The sequence below is a fragment of the Bacillus rossius genome, chromosome 1 (assembly GCF_032445375.1).
Source record: "Bacillus rossius redtenbacheri isolate Brsri chromosome 1, Brsri_v3, whole genome shotgun sequence".
NCBI lineage: Eukaryota > Metazoa > Arthropoda > Insecta > Phasmatodea > Bacillidae > Bacillus > Bacillus rossius.
This window is the reverse complement of record NC_086330.1, coordinates 143,030,944-143,054,548: the sequence shown is the minus strand read 5'-3', so window position 1 is coordinate 143,054,548 and position 23,605 is coordinate 143,030,944. Positions and strand designations below refer to the sequence as shown.

Here is a 23,605-nt window from a genome sequence, read left to right as displayed (position 1 = left end):
AGTCATCAGTTCGAACCCGGCGAGGGCAAAAAAAATATATATGACGTCCAGTTCTTCCCTCATGGTGACTGCAGGCAGACTGACACAACCAATTTTTTTTCAAAGTTTCTATTTTGTCACCTAGTATGACGTCATGACCGCCATCTTGAAAATCCGTAAATTTTATGTTAGAAATTCGGGAAAAATTTTAAAAATCATTAAAAAAATTAATCAATCGAATTACATAATAAAAATTTAATAAAATATTACTTAAAAAAACACTGTTGCACTTATCGCTAAGGTCGCCATCTTGGATTTTATAAATGTTGCATGTTTCGTTACGCCCGCCATCTTGGTTGAGAACGATGTCATCGTTACACTTTACGTTACGTCCACCATATTGGATCCTATTAATTTTGCATGTTTCGTAACGGCTGCCATCTTGAAAATCCGTAATTCCAATGCTAGAAATTCCGAAAAAATTCAAAATAAAAAAATATTAAAAATTTCCTACTTCAAATGTTTAGTTACTTAATTGTTTACTGTCCTCGGTTCGATTTCCGGCAAGACTAAACCACTAATTTATTATTATATTTATAAAAGTATCAATAAAAAGTAATAAAAACCTCTTACACCACACTCGATATTTTGAATTGTCACCACTGTATCAATTATCGTTACGGACGCCATCTTGAAAATCTTTATTTACAACCTGATTTTAATGAAAAAAGTTCAAAATTCATCAAAAAATTAACTAATCAGAATAATGATTGATTAGATTGTATCCCGTCCTTGGTTCGATCCATGGACGATGCAAAACATCTTAATTTTTATGTAAAAATATCAATTTCAATAAATAATGACCAAAGTTCTATAAGACGCATAGTTTACAAATCAACCCTCATCCTATAAGCCATTACGACCACCATCTTGGATATTTGTATTTATTGACCTAGAAATTCGGGAAAGATTCCAAAATTCACCGGAAAAATCACACATTACTTTACATGTTGAATCGATACTTGGTACGATCTATGGACGAAGCTAAATTAAATATAATTTAAATACCAGAAAAGTGTTATGTTCGAGAAATAAAACACCGCAAGTTCTTTTACAAACATAATATTTATTACATAATTTCTATTCTACTACAGGATCACTTGCGATAGCTAGCAATCTTATAAACATTTAGCCCTGCATATGCGCGAAATGACTAATTCAGACAGAGACCAACCAGAACCTTTACTGACATAGTCCTCCTCTTCTTGACAGAGTTTCTGGATACCGTGTTTAACAGTTTGCTTCACATCGTCAGAACTGTAAATTACTGCAGCCGATGTCTTGAATGCACACTTCTTCACTTTGTCATCGATTGGATATGGCTTTCCATATATACAGTCCAACCACAAGTTATATTTCAAAGGTCCGTTTGTTGCTACGTCATCAGTAAGCTGATTGATTATGTTCTGTCTGATATCGTCAAGAAAATAACAAATGTCTTTCAACTCACTTAACGTATTTAGATAATAGTAGTCTTTCAATGTTCCACGAAATGCAGACTGCGCCAAGTAGAAGCCATTATCATTCACCTGTAGAGCACCGATCACAGTCTTAGGTTTAGTTCCATGTCCAGATGCCATAGCAATCGGTTGCTGCGCATCTGTTTTTTTTTTTTGCTTGTACGCTTTCGAGTCTCCAATCTAAAGCGAGGAGTCAAACATTTTGCAGGTAGTTCAGCAGTAGGCACACGGACTTCACCTTTACAGTTTTTCGCATGTCGACGCAAATTATCAATTCGAGTAAACCATTCATGACACTCATCACAGCGAAACTTCATGAGAGAAGGATTCTTCGTACATTTACTCCTCTCATGTCTCCGTACATCATGAGCAAATGCGAACGACATATGACAGTAGCTGCAAGGATACCGCAGTGATGAAGACGAGCCTTTCAGACCCGATCCAGATACTGACGTTGTCGCAGTTGCACCATCTCCAGTCATACCCTTATGAACATGAATGCATCGTTGTTGTATAGAAACTTTTACTTTCTGCTGAACAGCAGGACCTTTGCATATCTTCATGTGCGTTTTCATATTATCTTCTTGCAAATTGCTTGTGTCATTTCTCACAGCCAAACATTTTGCGAGGAGCGTTCTTAGCACATACTCTCTTCTCGTGTCGACGAGCATTGCTGTTGTTTGAGAAAATCTTGTCGCAGTAACAGCACCGATGTACGATAGTTGTTGACGAATCACCACACATTGAAGTCTCCATCGATGGCGGACCAGCGTTCGCCGAGTTTTCCTGTGCAGCCAGCACTACTGGCATAAAGTCTCTTCTGCTGGTGGTACCACGACTGTTTGAGTCTCCTCCAATATTGACGTCGTCATTGCCATCGGTATCTGCTCCTTCTTCGTCGACGCTGACGTCAGGGTTCCCGTAGACGATGATACAACCTCCATCGAGTTCGACGTTAAAGACGGTAAAGATGCCATCGAGCTCACAAGAACAGGTTATTACGCGGCTTATGCACCAGAAGAAACAAACTATGTGATCCTTACACCGTCGACGTCAGTAACAAACTGAGCGACCTGCTGTCTAGGACTCGCTTATATATACTTGCACTGGATGGAATAATAAGCTAGTCAAATCAAGAACCATTTACTATAATACTAGAGTCAAAACATCATTTAAAAAAGAAGCACATAAAATTGATAAAATTAGATGCAGAGTGATACGTTCTCGTCTCATTAATTCGTTCTCTCCAATTTACGCTAGGCTCCAACAGCTCAAAAGCTCCAAATGCTGAATCATCTCCAAATGCTCCAACAACTCGAAAGCTCCAACAGTTCCAAAGCTCCAACACCTTAAAATCTCCAAATGTTCCAAATGCTCCAACGCTCCAACAACTCCAAAGCTCCAACAGCTCCAAATCTCCAAAGCTCCAAAGCTCCAAATGCTCCAACAGCTTCAAAGCTCCAACAGCTTCAAAGCTCCAACAGCTCCAAAGCTCCAACAGCTCCAAGTGCTCCAAAGCTCCAACCGCTCCAAAGCTCCAACAGCTCCAAATCTCCAACAGCTCCAAATACTCCAAAGCTCCAACAGCGCAATCGCTCCAACAGCTCCAAAGCTCCAACAGCTCCAAACGCTCAAAATGCTCCAAAATCTTCTATGTGCCAAATCGCCATAGCTCCAACAGCTCCAACAGCTCCTAATTCTCCAATGCTACAATGCTTCAACAGCTCCAACAGCTCCAAATGCTCTAACAGTTCCAAATGCCCCAAAGCTCCAACAGCTCCAAAGCTCCAAAGTTCCATTAGCTACATATGCTCCAACTGTCTATAGTCCAACAATCAATGATGTCAAAAGAATTTGACTCGAAATAGTCTTAGGCCTTAAGTCATTTGACTACAAGACCAAGAGGCTACGACGCTACGATAATACAGAACTGCATGTATACATGAGTAGTATAGTTTGGCCAGTCCGGAAACAGGCCTCAGGCGGTGGAGCCGAGAGCCGGCTCCGCCATCTTGGATTGTGACGTCACGGCGGACATCTTGGATGGTTGTGACCTTGACCTTTGACCTTGACCTTGAATTTGATCCTCAAAATCCGCCAAAATTGGGCAAAATTTGCCCCAAAATTCCTCAAAAATCGCCAAAATTTCCATTTCTGTGGAAAAAAGTTCCGCCAAAAAATCTCAAAAAATTCCACAAATTAAAAATTTCTCATTTCGAGGGAAAAATTTCCCGTTTCGAGGGAAAAATTCCCGTTTTTAGTCCTTAAAAATCCCAGCGGCTGAAAATTCCTAAAACTGGCTTAAGCATCCTTAACTCAAGCCTCAGTTAAGCCATTTCTAGGAATAAGGATACCATGACCGCCATCTTGGATTATGTCGTCACCGTTGCAATTTTCGTTACGGTCGCCATCTTTAACTTTTTTATTATCCGATTTTAATGAATTTTTTTTTTAAAAATTATAAAAAAATTCAAATAATATAAATTTAATAAAAATATTTAAAAAGCATACTTTTTCGACACGGAGCTCGGAGTCCTCGGTTCGAACCCGACGAATGCAAAAAAATAAAAATGACGACCGATCCTTCCCTCGTGGTGGGTGCTGGCAGACTGACTCCCACCACTTTTTATCATCATCTAGTATGACGTCATGGCCGCCATCTTGTCTTCGATGCTGGAAGCCATCATCATTGTATCGTCGGCTAGAGTGCGCTGACACCATGCTAGTTTAATTCGTATCCGCTAGAGTGCAGTAATAATTTATTACTGTGACACCCGCCATCTTGTCATTTGGCCGCCATCTTGAAAATCCGTAATTATTTAGCTAGAAAAGCGGGAAAAGTTCCAAAATTCATTAAATAAATCACTCATTAATTTACATATTGATTCGATCGATTCCCTTCCTCGGTTCGATACCCGATCGTTGCAATAATGTTTAATCTTATGTAAAAAAAATAATTTAAATAAACCATGTTCAACATTCGTAAAGATACTCTAAATCCTCTACGACCACCATCCTATCAGACATCAAGACCACCATATTGGAAATGTGTAATTTTAATGCTAGAGATCCGGGAAAAAGTTCAGAAATCATTAAATAAATTTGTAATCCATATAATGATTGATTGGATCGACTAAGGTCCTTGGTTCGATCCCTGGCCGATACAAAACAACTTTAATATTCTTAAAAAAATACTAAAAAAGTGTTAGGTTTGAGAAAATAAAAACACCACAAGTTCTTTTACAAACATAATATTTATTACATAATTTCTATTCTACTACAGGATCACTTACGAAAGCCAGCAATCTTATAATCATTTAGTTCCGCAGCGGTGTGAAATGACTAATTCTTAGCTCCAATCGGTTTGTACTAGACAGAGTCCAGCCAGAACCTTTACAGACATAGTCCACCTCTTCTTGACAGAGTTTCTGGATACCGTTTTTAACAGTTTGCTTCACATCGTTAGAACTGTAAATTACTGCAGCCGATGTCTTGAATGCACACTTCTTCACTTTGTCATCGAACGGATATGGCTTTCCATATATACAGTCCAACCACAAGTTATATTTCAAAGGTCCGTTTGTTGCTACATCATCAGTAAGCTGATTGATTATCTTCTGTCTGATATCGTCAAGAAAATTACAACTGTCCTTCGACTCACCGAACGTATTTAGATAATAGTAGTCTTTCAACGTTCCACGAAATGCAGACTGCGCCAAGTAGAAGCCATTTCGTTCACTTGTAATGCTCCGAACACAGTCTTAGGTTTAGTTCCATGTTCAGACGTCATAACAATCGGTTGCTGGGCATCTGTTTTTTTGGTTGTACACTTTCGTGTCTCCAATCTAAAGCGAGGAGTCGAAATGTCGGCAGGTAGTTCAGCAGTAGGAGCACAGACTCCACCTTTACATTTTTTCGCATGATGTCGCAAACTATCGATTCGAGTAAACCATTCATGACAATCATCACATCGAAACTTTATACGAGAAGGATTCTTTTTGCATTTGCTCCGCTCATGTCTTCATGCATCATGGAAAAAATGCGAACGACGTATCACAGTAGCTGCAAGGATACCGTGCTGATGTAGACGAACCTTTCAGACCCGATCCAGATATGGACGTTGCAACAGTAGTACCATTTCCAGGCATACTCTTATGAACATCGATGCATCGCTGTTGCACCGAAACCTTTACTTTCTGCCGCACAGCAGGACCTTTACATGCCTTCATGTGCGTTTTCATATTATCTTTTCTGGCAAACTGCTTATGACATTTCTCACAAACAAACATTTTACGATATAGGTTCTTGACACATTCGCTCCTCTCGTGTCGCCGAGCATTGCTGTTGTTTGAGAAAATCTTGTCGCAGTAACAGCACCGATGTTCGCTAGTTGTCAAATCAGCATCCATTGAAGTCTCCATCGAGGTCGTATCGTCGATCGTCGTGGTTTCCTGCACATCCAGCTCAGTAGTTATTAAGCTATCTTCTGCTGGTGGTATCACATCTATTGAAATCTCCTCCAATGTTGACGTCGTCGTCGTTGCCAACGAGATCTGCTCCACCATTGTCGTCGCTTACGTCAAGGTTCCCGTAGACGATGGTACAACATCCATCGAGTTCGACGTTAAAGTCGGTAAAGATGCCATCGAGTTCTCAAGAACAGGTAATTACGCGACTTATGCACCAGATGAAATAATCTAGGTGATCCTTACACCGTCGACGACAGTAACAAACTGACCGACCTACTGTCTAGGACTCGCTTATATACATGCACCGGATGGAATAATACGCTAGTCAAATCAAGAATCATTTACAATAATACTAGAGTCAAAACAACATAAAAAATAGAAGGACCAACAACGAAAAGGCAGCACATTCGGAAGCACCGACAACGAAAAGGCAGCACATTTGGAAGCACCGACAACGAAAAGGCAGCACATTTGGAAGCACCGACAACGAAAAGGCAGCACATTTGGAAGCACCGACAACGAAAAGGCAGCACATTTGGAAGCACCGACAACGAAAAGGCAGCACCGACAACGAAAAGGCAGCACATTTGGAAGCACCGACAACGAAAAGGCAGCACATTTGGAAGCACCGACAACGAAAAGGCAGCACCGACAACGAAAAGGCAGCACATTTGGAAGCACCGACAACGAAAAGGCAGCACATTTGGAAGCACCGACAACGAAAAGGCAGCACATTTGGAAGCACCGACAACGAAAAGGCAGCACATTTGGAAGCACCGACAACGAAAAGGCAGCACATTTGGAAGCACCGACAACGAAAAGGCAGCACATTTGGAAGCACCGACAACGAAAAGGCCGCACCGCCAACGAAAAGGAAGCACATTTGGAAGCACCGACAACGAAAAGGTCGCACCGCCAACGAAAAGGAAGCACATTTGGAAGCACCGACAACGAAAAGGAAGCACCATCAACGAAAAGGCCGCACCGCCAACGAAAAGGAAGCACATTTGGAAGCACCGACAACGAAAAGGCAACACCGCCAACGAAAAGGAAGCACATTTGGAAGCACCGACAAAGAAAAGGAAGCACCGCCAACGAAAAGGAAGCACATTTGGAAGCACCGACAACGAAAAGGCAGCACCATCGACGAAAAGGAAGCACATTAATTTGTCATTGACTCCAATATTCATTGGCTCCAATATTCATTACCTCCAATATTCATTGGCTCCAATATTCATTGACTCCAATATCCATGAGCTCCAATATCAATTGGCTCGAATTGCTCCAAAAGGTTCCATCAGTCTTTTGGCTCCAACAGTTTTTTGGCTCCGATAGTCATTGGCTCCAATAGTCTTTGGCTACAATATTCATTGGCTCCAATAATCATTGACTGCAATATTCATTGGTTCCAATATTCATTGGCTCCAATATTCATTGGGTCCAATATTCAATGGCTCCAATATTCATTGACTCCAATATTCATTGACTCCAATATTCATTGGCTCCATCAGTCATTGACAACTACAGTCTTTTGGTCCCAAAAGTCTTTTGGCTCCAAATATATTAGGCTAGAATTCTTCGAGTCTAAGAGACTATGAGACCACATGGTTACAGAACTACGTGACTACGAATCTTCAAGTTTACGAGACTGCGAGGCTACAGAGCTACGAAGCCTCTAGTACACAGGTTTACGTGACTGCGAGGATACAGGACTACCAGTCTGCATGAGTACTTGACTACGAAGCTACTCGTCTACAAGGCTACAATTACAGCATCTGTTTTCGTCAGAATTTTCTCTTTTGCTCCAACTGCACCACCAGCATTATGTTATAAGATTACAAGGCCGCCTGCTTACGTAGCTTCAAGTCTACGAGGATACTTGGATACGTAGCTTCAATTCTACGAGGTCCTAAGACTTCATGACTACGCGACTTCGAGCCATGAGGTTACGAGACTATGCGATTGCAAGTCTTCAAGGTTACGTCATCGCGAGGCTATAGGACTACGAAGCTTCCAGAACGCATGGTTACGAGAATGCATGACTAATTGACCGCATGGCTACGAAACTTTATGTCTCTAACTGACTACAATAGCACTATTCAGTGGTGAGAGTTAATTTATTTCATGCAAAGGTACTTGCTGCAAGCAGTTCCGCTTTTCAACATCAGATGACGTCATGTTTTGCTTGCAGGTAAAATAATATTTAATTATTTTATGCGGGATGCGGGTTGTTCACTATCGGTCGCATAAGAAGAATGGCATCGATAGTCTTCAAGGAGAAGGAAGTTCGTCCTTCCTGCTAGTGCTTCTCAGATTTCTCACGGTCCGCCATCTTGGATTGCGACGTCACGGCTGCCATCTTGGATTGGTGTGACTTTGACCTTGGACCGAAACCGCAGGAATGATCGCAAGCACACGGATTAACCATCATAATATTGATAAGAATAATCAGGAGCACACGGAGAAAACCATCATAATATTGGCAAGAATAATCAGGAGCACACGGAGAAAAACGACACATGTTTTCTTTGATATCATAAAATTACAGGAAAAAATATTTAAAAATAAAAATAAATTAATAAAAAAATTTAAAATAAAAACAAAAAATACATAAAATTCTGGCTTGTACTAGAACTCTATCTTTGCTCAACAATGATAAGTTTACAAGCTAGCAAAATCAGTTTATGTATTTTTTGTTTTTATTTTAAATTTTTTTATTAATTTATTTTTATTTTTAAATATTTTTTCCTGTAATTTTATGATATCAAAGAAAACATGTGTCGTTTTTCTCCGTGTGCTCCTGATTATTCTTGCCAATATTATGATGGTTTTCTCCGTGTGCTCCTGATTATTCTTATCAATATTATGATGGTTAATCCGTGTGCTTGCGATCATTCCTGCGGTTTCGGTCCAAGGTCAAAGTCAACCATCCAAGATGGCAGCCGTGACGTCGCAATCCAAGATGGCGGACCGTGAGAAATCTGAGAAGCACTAGCAGGAAGGACGAACTTCCTTCTCCTTGAAGACTATCGATGCCATTCTTCTTATGCGACCGATAGTGAACAACCCGCATCCCGCATAAAATAATTAAATATTATTTTACCTGCAAGCAAAACATGACGTCATCTGATGTTGAAAAGCGGAACTGCTTGCAGCAAGTACCTTTGCATGAAATAAATTAACTCTCACCACTGAATAGTGCTATTGTAGTCAGTTAGAGACATAAAGTTTCGTAGCCATGCGGTCAATTAGTCATGCATTCTCGTAACCATGCGTTCTGGAAGCTTCGTAGTCCTATAGCCTCGCGATGACGTAACCTTGAAGACTTGCAATCGCATAGTCTCGTAACCTCATGGCTCGAAGTCGCGTAGTCATGAAGTCTTAGGACCTCGTAGAATTGAAGCTACGTATCCAAGTATCCTCGTAGACTTGAAGCTACGTAAGCAGGCGGCCTTGTAATCTTATAACATAATGCTGGTGGTGCAGTTGGAGCAAAAGAGAAAATTCTGACGAAAACAGATGCTGTAATTGTAGCCTTGTAGACGAGTAGCTTCGTAGTCAAGTACTCATGCAGACTGGTAGTCCTGTATCCTCGCAGTCACGTAAACCTGTGTACTAGAGGCTTCGTAGCTCTGTAGCCTCGCAGTCTCGTAAACTTGAAGATTCGTAGTCACGTAGTTCTGTAACCATGTGGTCTCATAGTCTCTTAGACTCGAAGAATTCTAGCCTAATATATTTGGAGCCAAAAGACTTTTGGGACCAAAAGACTGTAGTTGTCAATGACTGATGGAGCCAATGAATATTGGAGTCAATGAATATTGGAGTCAATGAATATTGGAGCCATTGAATATTGGACCCAATGAATATTGGAGCCAATGAATATTGGAACCAATGAATATTGCAGTCAATGATTATTGGAGCCAATGAATATTGTAGCCAAAGACTATTGGAGCCAATGACTATCGGAGCCAAAAAACTGTTGGAGCCAAAAGACTGATGGAACCTTTTGGAGCAATTCGAGCCAATTGATATTGGAGCTCATGGATATTGGAGTCAATGAATATTGGAGCCAATGAATATTGGAGGTAATGAATATTGGAGCCAATGAATATTGGAGTCAATGACAAATTAATGTGCTTTTTTTTCGTCGATGGTGCTGCCTTTTCGTTGTCGGTGCTTCCAAATGTGCTTCCTTTTCGTTGGCGGTGCTTCCTTTTCTTTGTCGGTGCTTCCAAATGTGCTTCCTTTTCGTTGGCGGTGCTGCCTTTTCGTTGTCGGTGCTTCCAAATGTGCTTCCTTTTCGTTGGCGGTGCGGCCTTTTCGTTGATGGTGCTTCCTTTTCGTTGTCGGTGCTTCCAAATGTGCTTCCTTTTCGTTGGCGGTGCGACCTTTTCGTTGTCGGTGCTTCCAAATGTGCTTCCTTTTCGTTGGCGGTGCGGCCTTTTCGTTGTCGGTGCTTCCAAATGTGCTGCCTTTTCGTTGTCGGTGCTACCTTTTCTTTGTCGGTGCTTCCAAATGTGCTGCCTTTTCTTTGTCGGTGCTTCCAAATGTGCTGCCTTTTCGTTGTCGGTGCTTCCAAATGTGCTGCCTTTTCGTTGTCGGTGCTTCCAAATGTGCTGCCTTTTCGTTGTCGGTGCTGCCTTTTCGTTGTCGGTGCTTCCAAATGTGCTGCCTTTTCGTTGTCGGTGCTTCCAAATGTGCTGCCTTTTCGTTGTCGGTGCTGCCTTTTCGTTGTCGGTGCTTCCAAATGTGCTGCCTTTTCGTTGTCGGTGCTTCCAAATGTGCTGCCTTTTCGTTGTCGGTGCTTCCAAATGTGCTGCCTTTTCGTTGTCGGTGCTTCCAAATGTGCTGCCTTTTCGTTGTCGGTGCTTCCGAATGTGCTGCCTTTTCGTTGTTGGTCCTTCTATTTTTTATGTTGTTTTGACTCTAGTATTATTGTAAATGATTCTTGATTTGACTAGCGTATTATTCCATCCGGTGCATGTATATAAGCGAGTCCTAGACAGTAGGTCGGTCAGTTTGTTACTGTCGTCGACGGTGTAAGGATCACCTAGATTATTTCATCTGGTGCATAAGTCGCGTAATTACCTGTTCTTGAGAACTCGATGGCATCTTTACCGACTTTAACGTCGAACTCGATGGATGTTGTACCATCGTCTACGGGAACCTTGACGTAAGCGACGACAATGGTGGAGCAGATCTCGTTGGCAACGACGACGACGTCAACATTGGAGGAGATTTCAATAGATGTGATACCACCAGCAGAAGATAGCTTAATAACTACTGAGCTGGATGTGCAGGAAACCACGACGATCGACGATACGACCTCGATGGAGACTTCAATGGATGCTGATTTGACAACTAGCGAACATCGGTGCTGTTACTGCGACAAGATTTTCTCAAACAACAGCAATGCTCGGCGACACGAGAGGAGCGAATGTGTCAAGAACCTATATCGTAAAATGTTTGTTTGTGAGAAATGTCATAAGCAGTTTGCCAGAAAAGATAATATGAAAACGCACATGAAGGCATGTAAAGGTCCTGCTGTGCGGCAGAAAGTAAAGGTTTCGGTGCAACAGCGATGCATCGATGTTCATAAGAGTATGCCTGGAAATGGTACTACTGTTGCAACGTCCATATCTGGATCGGGTCTGAAAGGTTCGTCTACATCAGCACGGTATCCTTGCAGCTACTGTGATACGTCGTTCGCATTTTTTCCATGATGCATGAAGACATGAGCGGAGCAAATGCAAAAAGAATCCTTCTCGTATAAAGTTTCGATGTGATGATTGTCATGAATGGTTTACTCGAATCGATAGTTTGCGACATCATGCGAAAAAATTAAAGGTGGAGTCTGTGCTCCTACTGCTGAACTACCTGCCGACATTTCGACTCCTCGCTTTAGATTGGAGACACGAAAGTGTACAACCAAAAAAACAGATGCCCAGCAACCGATTGTTATGACGTCTGAACATGGAACTAAACCTAAGACTGTGTTCGGAGCATTACAAGTGAACGAAATGGCTTCTACTTGGCGCAGTCTGCATTTCGTGGAACGTTGAAAGACTACTATTATCTAAATACGTTCGGTGAGTCGAAGGACAGTTGTAATTTTCTTGACGATATCAGACAGAAGATAATCAATCAGCTTACTGATGATGTAGCAACAAACGGACCTTTGAAATATAACTTGTGGTTGGACTGTATATATGGAAAGCCATATCCGTTCGATGACAAAGTGAAGAAGTGTGCATTCAAGACATCGGCTGCAGTAATTTACAGTTCTAACGATGTGAAGCAAACTGTTAAAAACGGTATCCAGAAACTCTGTCAAGAAGAGGTGGACTATGTCTGTAAAGGTTCTGGCTGGACTCTGTCTAGTATAAACCGATTGGAGCTAAGAATTAGTCATTTCACACCGCTGCGGAACTAAATGATTATAAGATTGCTGGCTTTCGTAAGTGATCCTGTAGTAGAATAGAAATTATGTAATAAATATTATGTTTGTAAAAGAACTTGTGGTGTTTTTATTTTCTCAAACCTAACACTTTTTTAGTATTTTTTTAAGAATATTAAAGTTGTTTTGTATCGGCCAGGGATCGAACCAAGGACCTTAGTCGATCCAATCAATCATTATATGGATTACAAATTTATTTAATGATTTCTGAACTTTTTCCCGGATCTCTAGCATTAAAATTACACATTTCCAATATGGTGGTCTTGATGTCTGATAGGATGGTGGTCGTAGAGGATTTAGAGTATCTTTACGAATGTTGAACATGGTTTATTTAAATTATTTTTTTTTACATAAGATTAAACATTATTGCAACGATCGGGTATCGAACCGAGGAAGGGAATCGATCGAATCAATATGTAAATTAATGAGTGATTTATTTAATGAATTTTGGAACTTTTCCCGCTTTTCTAGCTAAATAATTACGGATTTTCAAGATGGCGGCCAAATGACAAGATGGCGGGTGTCACAGTAATAAATTATTACTGCACTCTAGCGGATACGAATTAAACTAGCATGGTGTCAGCGCACTCTAGCCGACGATACAATGATGATGGCTTCCAGCATCGAAGACAAGATGGCGGCCATGACGTCATACTAGATGATGATAAAAAGTGGTGGGAGTCAGTCTGCCAGCACCCACCACGAGGGAAGGATCGGTCGTCATTTTTATTTTTTTGCATTCGTCGGGTTCGAACCGAGGACTCCGAGCTCCGTGTCGAAAAAGTATGCTTTTTAAATATTTTTATTAAATTTATATTATTTGAATTTTTTATAATTTTTTAAAAAAAAAATTCATTAAAATCGGATAATAAAAAAGTTAAAGATGGCGACCGTAACGAAAATTGCAACGGTGACGACATAATCCAAGATGGCGGTCATGGTATCCTTATTCCTAGAAATGGCTTAACTGAGGCTTGAGTTAAGGATGCTTAAGCCAGTTTTAGGAATTTTCAGCCGCTGGGATTTTTAAGGACTAAAAACGGGAATTTTTCCCTCGAAACGGGAAATTTTTCCCTCGAAATGAGAAATTTTTAATTTGTGGAATTTTTTGAGATTTTTTGGCGGAACTTTTTTCCACAGAAATGGAAATTTTGGCGATTTTTGAGGAATTTTGGGGCAAATTTTGCCCAATTTTGGCGGATTTTGAGGATCAAATTCAAGGTCAAGGTCAAAGGTCAAGGTCACAACCATCCAAGATGGCCGCCGTGACGTCACAATCCAAGATGGCGGAGCCGGCTCTCGGCTCCACCGCCTGAGGCCTGTTTCCGGACTGGCCAAACTATACTACTTACATGAGTACTTGACTACGAAGCTACACGTCAACAAGGCTCCAATATGATTCAAAAATTGTTTAACGTTATTGGTGTAAATTTTATAGGCTTTTATATAAAACGTTGTTTTTGAATAAACTTTTGACTCACCCAGACAATACAATAACAAAATAATTTACACTGAGTTTTCTATTTTGAATTACTTTTAGTAAGGCACGTTTGAAGCCTTTTTTTGTTGAATATAACCTATTTTTCTAGGTACTTCTGCCATGAAAAATCATATATATATATACCAAACATCCAGATGAATTACGTCACTGAATAAAGATCCAGCCGCTGTCGGGCCTATTACAGTGCTTTTAGCCATCCTGGGGACAAGGTCGTATTCATTATCGGCAAAAAAGCAATTGACTATGACAGAATCGTTCGAAAGGAAGTTGCTTTTGGAGGTAAATGACGCAAAAGCCACGAAATACCTTTATTTAATAGCAGAAATGATTGCAATATAGAACGAGCCCTGATTCATAGTAGAAAGAACCGGATTCACTAGAATCCTAGAACAAGCTTTACCCTGTTATCAACTGCCAAGCACCCTGCAGCAACGTGTACAGCGAAATACTTTTTTCTGAAGAGCTGGCTGTGTCTGTGAAGACAAGCGAAACCGTTTCTTGCCTCTTAATGCAGAGAAATTGGTATTCATTTGTTATAATATGCCCTTCGTGTATTACGAATACTTTTTTTGTTATTAAATGAAAATATGAATATTATATTTGTTATTTGGAGTAAATAAAGTACCTAAATTTGATTTTTTTTATATTTTTTTTTGTAATCCGTTATCGGCCGGATACTCGCTTATTATCCAGTATTCGGCCGGATAGTAAATTAAGGCCGGATATGCTGGTAACCGGATAGTTATTGGTTATCCGTTTCATCACTACTTTATAACCAAAGATGGAATAAACTTTCCTATCCAATAAACAAATTACTATATATTTTTCATGACAATATTAGCATAGCTGTTAAGATACAGATATAGTAGTTTTCACTACTTCACACATAATGTATGTGTGTATTCATATATATTATATGTATGTATATAACACAGTTCCAAAACGATATTACACAAGTCTGTAGCATGCACTGTTAAAAGTTACAGTAAATTTACCTACTTTTCAACGAAGAATTCACCTCAAACAAACGAAGAGTGCTTCGTAATTTCAGATTGCTGTATCTTGATAGAAATTACGCCGTATTTCAAATTCTTGAATTTTTTTTTCGGTATTAACAGAGTAAACGCTCACGTGGAAGAAATGTGTTGTTTTTTTTTTTTTTTGCGTGAGTCCAAGCCAGTTTTTGGTGTTTTTCTTCCACACACAGATTATTGTAGTAGATTCATATTCAAAGTATATTAATATTTTACTCGTAAATTTACGAAGATAAATAAATAAACAAACGAAAATCCCTGGATAATTTGAAACTAGCGTTCTTCTTCAATTTAAGGTGAAAAATTTTAACAGTGTGCAAACTAATTCCTTCTCTCTACGCTGAGGGAAATAAATATTAAAAACCAAAGTTTCAGTCAGTATCGGTACTAAAGTTATAGGCAGTAGGCTACATTGTAGAATGAGCCTTAAGCTGGACCAAAAGCTACTTCACGCAGTGAACATATAGCAATGAATGCATGGCCTTGGATTGGTTACAGTCTGTTACAGAAGTGTCTGACGGTACAGTCAATGCAAACAAAGCTCTGTATTCGCCTACCCCGCCTACACACGCGGTGTGCAGAGCTTCAAAAGAAACCACGCAGTTTGAAATGTTTTTAGAAGAGTGAACCATATTTTCAGAAAATGTTTTAGACATGAAACGCCCTGTAAAGATTCTTGAAAGCACTCAAGGGCCTTGCGTTACACCTTTATCTCATTTCTCCGGCGTATTGTGCTACGAGTACCGCTCAAATTTCGTAGTTGTCCTACGTACGATGAGAAGATTGCACGCCAGTCCACAGCTACTGCTGAGAAGCGATACTGCACCAGAATAACCAGCGAGAGTCGACCTTATCATCCCGCCTCACTAGCACAGATACGCCCCTGTCTAGCGGGCCCTTTAATACTTCACACTGATAATTGTAACAAAAATTTTGAGTATCATTTGTAAACAAACGCACGTTTTATTTTCATGACATTCCATTTTGACAATTCTAATGGTGAATCTTAAGCCAATGATAGCGTCTTGCGCAGAAGATAATTATTCAGTTTTATTTTTGAGGGTATATCAACTATTCTTAAATTGCATGTGTTGAACCTTTTTTTTATCAAAAGTTGTATGGCACTTAGAAAGTTCAGTGTGTGAGACTATTTTTTTTTATAGTCTAAGGGCAATATATGATCTATTTAATGTCACGTTTTGCAACTGCATCCAGGGACGTAACCATAGGGGAGCATACGGGGCTTGGGCCCCGGGCACCTGCATTTGGGGGCGGGGGGGGGCGCTGAACTGGCAGAGTGATTTTAACTATAGATATTTACTTGAACGTTGTAGTGTTATAACACGAGGGGAAAAAAAGTGGGAGACCAGATGAACTGAATTATTTGTATTGAAAGATACATACATGTACTTATATCGTCAAATATTTAAAAATTGGTATTTTTCACGTGTTATCCCACTTTCGATATATTAAAAAAGGAATTACTACAAATAAGTATATTTATTTTCCATCTAAGTTGAATCAAAATTATTTGGAATAGTGAAATTAATATGTGGTGGTGATATGAGGTGTTGCCGGGAAAGGTTTTGGTTTGGTTCGTTATAAAAGGAGGGGGGCGTCAAGATGAGTTCTTGCCCCTGACTGCAGCCTCTCTTCCTGCCCTTGCCCGGCGCGTGGCTGCTATCCCTGCGCGCTGCAAACCCACCGTCCGCCAATAAAGAGACGAGCCAATAAACGCCCTGCCACACTGTCAAACTTCCGCTCCCAACGCCTCCCAATATATGTACTGTGTCGAATAAAGTTGGAGGGTTATGACGTCACCGGAAACGTCTTCAGTGCAGCCATGTTTGATTGACAAGTTGGGTGACTTGAATTTCCGACAGATGTTTTGCATATGGGACGGGTTTTAAAATAGGTTGTATGTTGCATGCCCAACGAAAACGAGAAAAAAACATACCTTTCATACCTTACCGAATCATTAAAATTACTAAAACACAAATTTATAAAAATTAAATAAATTAAAATAATGTTAATGTGAATGTCGTTCGCGAAATAATTTTATGTGTAAAAACGAAATTTTGTCTATATTACTTCTAAAAATCACTGAAAATTAATTATATGATTGTGAGTTAAGTTGATGCATGTTTAGAAAATTTTAAAATGCACAAATAGCATAACAAATTTCAAAAATTCCATCCATGACTGTGATGCATTATTGAATTTCAAAATGAGATAAAAATATAAATAAACTTTATAAACACCTAAAATAAACTTTAGTAGTGTGAAATAATTTAAAAGATTTTTGAGGTTATCTGTTTAAATTTATTATATGGAGGAAATTAGAAGTCATTTTCTACCCAATACTACCCCTCCGACTTTATTGTCAAATCTAGTTGGAGACAAACATTTGACAGTGTGGCAGGATTTTAAGGAACTTCCGCTAACATGGGAGTGAAATCTGTGTCTATCTCCACTTGCTGCAATGTTAAAAATTTTCAACTTCAATTTACGAAGAACGCTTCGTAAATTTGCAGACACTGGCCTCACTTTGGACATGAATCTAAAATAATATTCCTGGTATTTTAAAAAAAAGGTTAAAAAAACTATATGTTAAGTTTACAGCTAGAAAACTCTTTAAGTTATTCAGGTACGTGTTTGCTTTTGTTCGGAAGGAAACATACAACTCAGAAGTCGAAGTACGGCGTAGTTTCAAAGTTTGAAATCACGGAGAAGTCTTCTGTGAGATGAGTTGTTGTTTGTAAGGTGTGTAAAAGCGCTGTGACTTGTAAGAGAGAGTGTGTGTGGTGTGCAGGATCCTCGTAAAAGCGCTGGGAGAGGGTGTGTGTAATGCGCAGGGTACTCGTAAATGCGCTGTGACTTGTGAGAGAGGGTGCGTGTAGTGCGCAGGGTAATCGTAAAAGCGTTGGGACTGGTAAGAGAGGGTGCGTGTGGTGCGCAGGGTACTCGTAAAGGCGCTGGATCTGGTTAAAGAGGGTGCGTGTGGTGCGCAGGGTACTCGTAAAAGCGCTGGGACTGGTAAGAGAGGGTGCGTGTGGTGCGAAGGGTACTCTTAAAGGCGCTGGGACTGGTGAGAGAGGGTGCGTGTGGTTGCCAGGGTACTCGTAAAAGCGCTGGGACTGGTCAGAGAGGGTGTGTGTGGTGCGCAGGGTACTCGTAAAAGCGCTGGGACTGGTAAGAGAGGGTGCGTGTGGTGAGCAGGGTAATCGTAGAAGCTCTGGGACTGATAAGAGAGGGTGCGTGTGGTGCGCAGGGTACTCGTAAAGGCGCTGGGACTGGTAAGAGAGGGTGTGTGTGGTGCGCAGGGTACTCGTAAAAGCGCTGGGACTGGTAAAAGAGGGTGCGTGTGGTGCGCAGGGTAAACGTAGAAGCGCTGGGACTGGTAAGAGAAGGTGCGTGTGGTGTGCAGGGTACTCGTAAAGGTGCTGGGACTGCTAAGAGAGGGTGTATGTGCTGCGCAGGGTACTCGTAAAAGCGCTGGGACTGGTAAGAGAGGGTGCCTGTGGTGCGCAGGGTAAACGTAGAAGCGCTGGGACTGGTCAGAGAGGGTGCGTGTGGTGCGCAGGGTACTCGTAAAGGCGCTGGGACTGGTGAGAGAGGGTGCGTGTGGTTGCCAGGGTACTCGTAAAAGCGCTGGGACTGGTCAGAGATGGTGTGTGTGGTGCTCAGGGTACTCTTAAAAGCGCTGGGACTGGTAAGAGAGAGTGCGTGTGGTGCGCAGGGTAAACGTAGAAGCGCTGGGACTGGTAAGAGAGGGTGCGTGTGGTGTGCAGGGTACTCGTAAAGGCGCTGGGACTGGTAAAAGAGGGTGTGTGTGGTGTGAAGGGTACTCGTAAAAGCGCTGGGACTGGTCAGAGAGGGTGCGTGTGGTGTGCAGGGTACTCGTAAAAGTGCTGGGACTGGTAAGAGAGAGTGTGTGTGGTGCGAAGGGTACTCGTAAAGGCGCTGGGACTTGTGAGAGAGGGTGCGTGTGGTTGCCAGGGTACTCGTAAAAGCGCTGGGACTTGTGAGAGAGGGTGCATGAGGTGCGCATGGTACTCGTAAAAGCGCTAGGACTGGTCAGAGAGAGTGCATGTGGTGCGCAGGGTACTCGTAAAGACGCTGGGACTGGTAAGAGAGAGTGTGTGTGGTGCGAAGGGTACTTGTAAAGGCGCTGGGACTTGTGAGAGAGGGTGTGTGGGGTGCGCAGGGTACTCGTAAAAGCGCTGGGACTCGTAAGAGAGGGTGCGTGTGGTTCGCAGGGTACTCTTAAAAGCGCTGGGACTGGTAAGAGAGGGTGTGTGGGGTGCGCAGGGTACTCGTAATAGCGCTGGGACTGGTAAGAGAGGGTGCGTGTGGTGCGCAGGGTACTCTTAAAAGCGCTGGGACTGGTAAGAGCGGGTGAGTGTGGTGCGCAGGGTACTCGGCGGCGGCGCTGCTCGCCATCCTGCTGGCCATCCCGTTCGGCCTGCGCTTGCTGGTGCACCCGGAGACGGGCCGCTGGAGCAACGTGCTGCAGGGCTTCTACCACGCCCACCTCGAGCTCTTCCTGGGCAACGCCTGCTTGGGTGAGGCCGCGCGTCTGGCTCCGTTGCCGAGGGCCCGCAGTGTCCATGAAGAATGACCCAGTCTCGACGGTACATTAGAACTGTTTCATTTAGACTAATTTCGTAAAATCAGAAGCTGAACTAACCTAGTTTTCCTTCTTACAAATGTCCATTATGTGCATATTTAGTTATACGGCACCTATACAATTTAAAGTACGATTCTTCCCACACTTTGGTTAACAAGTCCGGAGTAATGGAAACAATAACTTCTTCAATTCTGTGTTCCAGCTCTGGCAAACCATTAGGTAGCGGCGAAACGTAGACGCGATATTTTATAAAACCCCAAAGGAAAAATAATCGCATGTTCAGGTGCACGTAGAGGCCAGCGAAAAAGACCTCTGTCGTCTCAACCATTACGACCGATCCAACGGTCAGGGACTTCTACGTTCAACAACTCTCGTACAAAGAGTTTCTAATGGGGAGGGGCACCATCCTGTTGCCAAATAAGATTTACGGGTTCGCCCTCTACTAATCACGCTCAAGAGTCGCAATTTTGCGTAGGTGGCGCTGCAAGCGATAAAACAACAAAGCAGTATTCGCGCATGCGCCTATCTAAAATTGTTTAAGTTACTCTTTAATTGTGACCTTTAACCAACACACTACAACGCTTAAAGTTGATACTATTAAAATTTATAACTGGGTCATTCTTTTATGGACATTCTGTATAATTTCGTCGGGGCCGTAGCCAGCAGGAACTTCCTGGATTTAAAAAAAGGGGAGAACACGCAAATACGGAAGATATATATAAATAACTTCTTTTAACGAAGCAAACAACTGACTTAAAAACAATGTATTAAAAAAATTAAATTAAAACTAAAATTTTCAGTTTTTTTTCTCCAGCAAAATCATTAATTAAATTTCGATGTGTAAACACTGCATTTCTAAATGTTTAATATTCCCTGAGATTTGAGTGTGGTAATCAATATTCTTTTAAAATCCAATCATAAATGTTTATTCTGAACCCCCTTCTTCGAAAAATCCTGGTTACGACCCTGCCACCCTTTTATCTAATGAACAACTTCTCAAACCCCATAATTTTATACCAATCCACAAGACTGTAAACATCACCGTTGCTATAACTATGAACGTTATCTGTGTGTATCGAATAACTTGTAAGGTTTCCTGTAAACGTTACTAATAATAAACTTGTGATATCCACCAAATCAGGGTAGACACAAGCGGTAAAAAAAAAAAACCTCTAAAACTTAACCCACTACCCCACCCTTTGCATTTTTCCCTAGTCAGGCCTGGCGAAAGGTCACAGTCCGGCACGTGTGATTGTAACTGGCATACCACAGCAAACAATGGTATTCACTACAGGTTTTTAATAAGCTGTTCTATAGAAGGAGAAAAAATTCTGACGAGCGATGGTCTTCTTCAATAAAATCATTACGGGGATGTAACCCCCAAGAGAACAGGAACTAGTATTACTGCAGCGCGGTAATGCGACGTAGCGGCCCTGGTCGAGAGACGGACTCAACCTGAAAAACACTTGAACGAGTCTTCCAGTACTCGCCAGAGATGTGCAAAGTCTGACCTCGGTAACGAGGTCTCTTTCTGCAGATATTCTTATGATGCGAAACTCGGACACGAAATTTAACGTAGAATTCTTTAAAATAATTCCAAATTTGATAAATATATGCAAATTATGATTTCAACTACATTTCTGGACGCGAATCACACGTAGTTTCCGCAACCGCCGCTAGAATTAGCTGCCAGAGTAGCTACATTGACTATGGAATCATTCGATTTGTAGAGCGAAATGTTAAACTATATAATGAAACTAATCCGATGAAAGCGAAGAAGACTTGAAATAATATTAAAATCCGGCTTTCGGCCTGATTTTCTACAACGAATTTTATCAAGATACTGCCCATCTTAAAATTCACTAAACAGTTAATACCATAGTTTACCTTTGGCTTTGTGAACTTTGGTCGGCGTCATCCACCACAGATGGCAGCACAGTGGTTATACATTTCCGTTTCATGCGTATTCTATTCCATTCACGAAATTACTCCTACCAAATACCGTACACCGAGAGCTCAGATGTTACATATCTGAAAGTGGGCGACTCGGTGGGTACCGAATTGCATAATTTTCCGAATTGTAAAATCCCGGATTAAAAACCTTTCACTGTACTATAAATTAAGACCTTCATAATACGTGTTATTTTCTGACCTCACGGTAGAATCCACATGATTTTACATAATCAGGGCGGCGAAATTTGCCGATTGGCTGGTTGCAACATTGCACACCATTTGCCCAGGTTCTTTGAGGCTAGGTCACTTGTTTTTTTTTTTTTTGCAAGTTTTTTTATTGGTTTCCAGTCCTTCAGGCATCAGGGAGTGTCGATAAACACGTGATCATGTGATAGAGGTGAGAGAGGGTTTCGAAATGTATAACAGTTTACATCGTTGTTTTTTTTTTTTTTTAATAATAATGCGAATTTTTTTTCTTCTCTACGAATAATTTAAATTGCGGGTTCAAAATGGCATCACGACCATAATTAAAATAACTTACGTCTTAAATTTTCTATCCATTGCGGTAATTTCTATGTTGAGCTATTTACCATAAATTTGGCAATTGGTAACCAACATAAAAAAGTAGCTACAAGTATTTTTCTGTAAATAGATAAAATTTTGCCTGCCTAAAAAAATTTTAGTACTGGAAAAATCCATTATGAAAGATATTTATTTCCCTTCGTGGTTTCATGAGGACACAAAAACCATTTTATCTGTCTTGGTTATTACAAAAAAAAAAATTTAAAGACTTATTTTACCCTTTTTTTTCACTAATCCTACCATATATCCACTGATATTATTGTTCTCGTACCGTCTTTTATTTACTAATAGACTCTACTCTGTTTACGTTAACGTAAAAATATTCTACTGTGCAGTTTGCGCTTGCTGCCTATATTCATACTTAAGTTAGGTTTGTAAAATTCGCAATTAACCAAGAGAGAAATGATACAACACGCAAGAAAACTACGTTACTTTATAAACACGCATGTCTTAAGACATCACTATCGCTACAACTTGAAACTGCAAAACTGTGGGAAAATTTTCTTCATTGGGTTTCTTCGCATAATAATTTTTTTCACGATAATGTACGATAATGTATAAAATTATTAATGTAACTTGAATAAAATGCGTCAATTTTTTTATTATTTTTTTTACTGTGCGATGACACAGTCAAATAGCGACGTTTACTAAAACCCGCTGTAAGGTACCAAAACAGTATATTTGATAAAATGGTAATAATATTTTACAAATATTGATAGTACTTTAATGAATAGTGACTTTATTTCAGCCTTTTCAGTGATTACGTTTTGTATAAATGATAAATTAAATGTTATTTTTAGGAAAGCTACTAGCTAAAGCCTGGAATAATTTTTTTTTTTTGTAATCTGTTTGAAAGTAAGTACACACATACGAAGCATGTATCTCTATCTCTCTATCTATTTATCTATCTATCTATCTCTCTGTATATACGTCCCTCTATGTGTGTCACTATATTTCACTATATATAATAATCTCTCTATATCTCTATCTGTATATATATCTATATCTCTATACGTATCTCTCCATATCACTCAATCTCTATATATATTTGTATATAAGTTTCTATTTATATCTCAATATATCTCCCTATTTATATATCAATATATATATATATCCCTCGCTCTCTCTAAATCTCTATATCTGTATATCTTCCTCTCTCTGCGTTTCTCTATCTCTTTATGTCTATATCTTCCTATCTATAACTGTATCTTAAAAAAACAGAAAACGAACACACAAACATTCATTTATATTTATAAGCTATCTATCTGTTTACTTGTCACAGGTGTGACATAGGTATATAAAAATACGCGCGAATTCGAATACAACACTGTGTCAACATTTCAAAGCAATCGGTGAATAAGTTTCTGAGATTTGAGATTTTTAAAGAACAAACATTTACAATTTTATTTATATAAATGTAAAATATATGTGAAATTTGGCCGCAGCAGACGCTGTCAGCAGAGTAACGTGATTGGCCGGT

The 23,605-nt window shown here is 40.4% G+C and overlaps 1 protein-coding gene across 1 annotated transcript in view; it reads left to right on the top strand.

The window, feature by feature from the left end:
* The window catches only part of LOC134536875 (probable G-protein coupled receptor B0563.6), a 177,445-nt gene that overhangs the window by 129,446 nt on the left and 24,394 nt on the right, over positions 1 to 23,605 (top strand). Inside the window, exons 2-3 of the mRNA XM_063376966.1 lie at positions 17,920 to 17,954; positions 19,376 to 19,525. Coding sequence (XP_063233036.1) covers positions 17,920 to 17,954; positions 19,376 to 19,525 — 185 coding nt within the window. The remainder of the gene's footprint in view (positions 1 to 17,919; positions 17,955 to 19,375; positions 19,526 to 23,605) is intronic.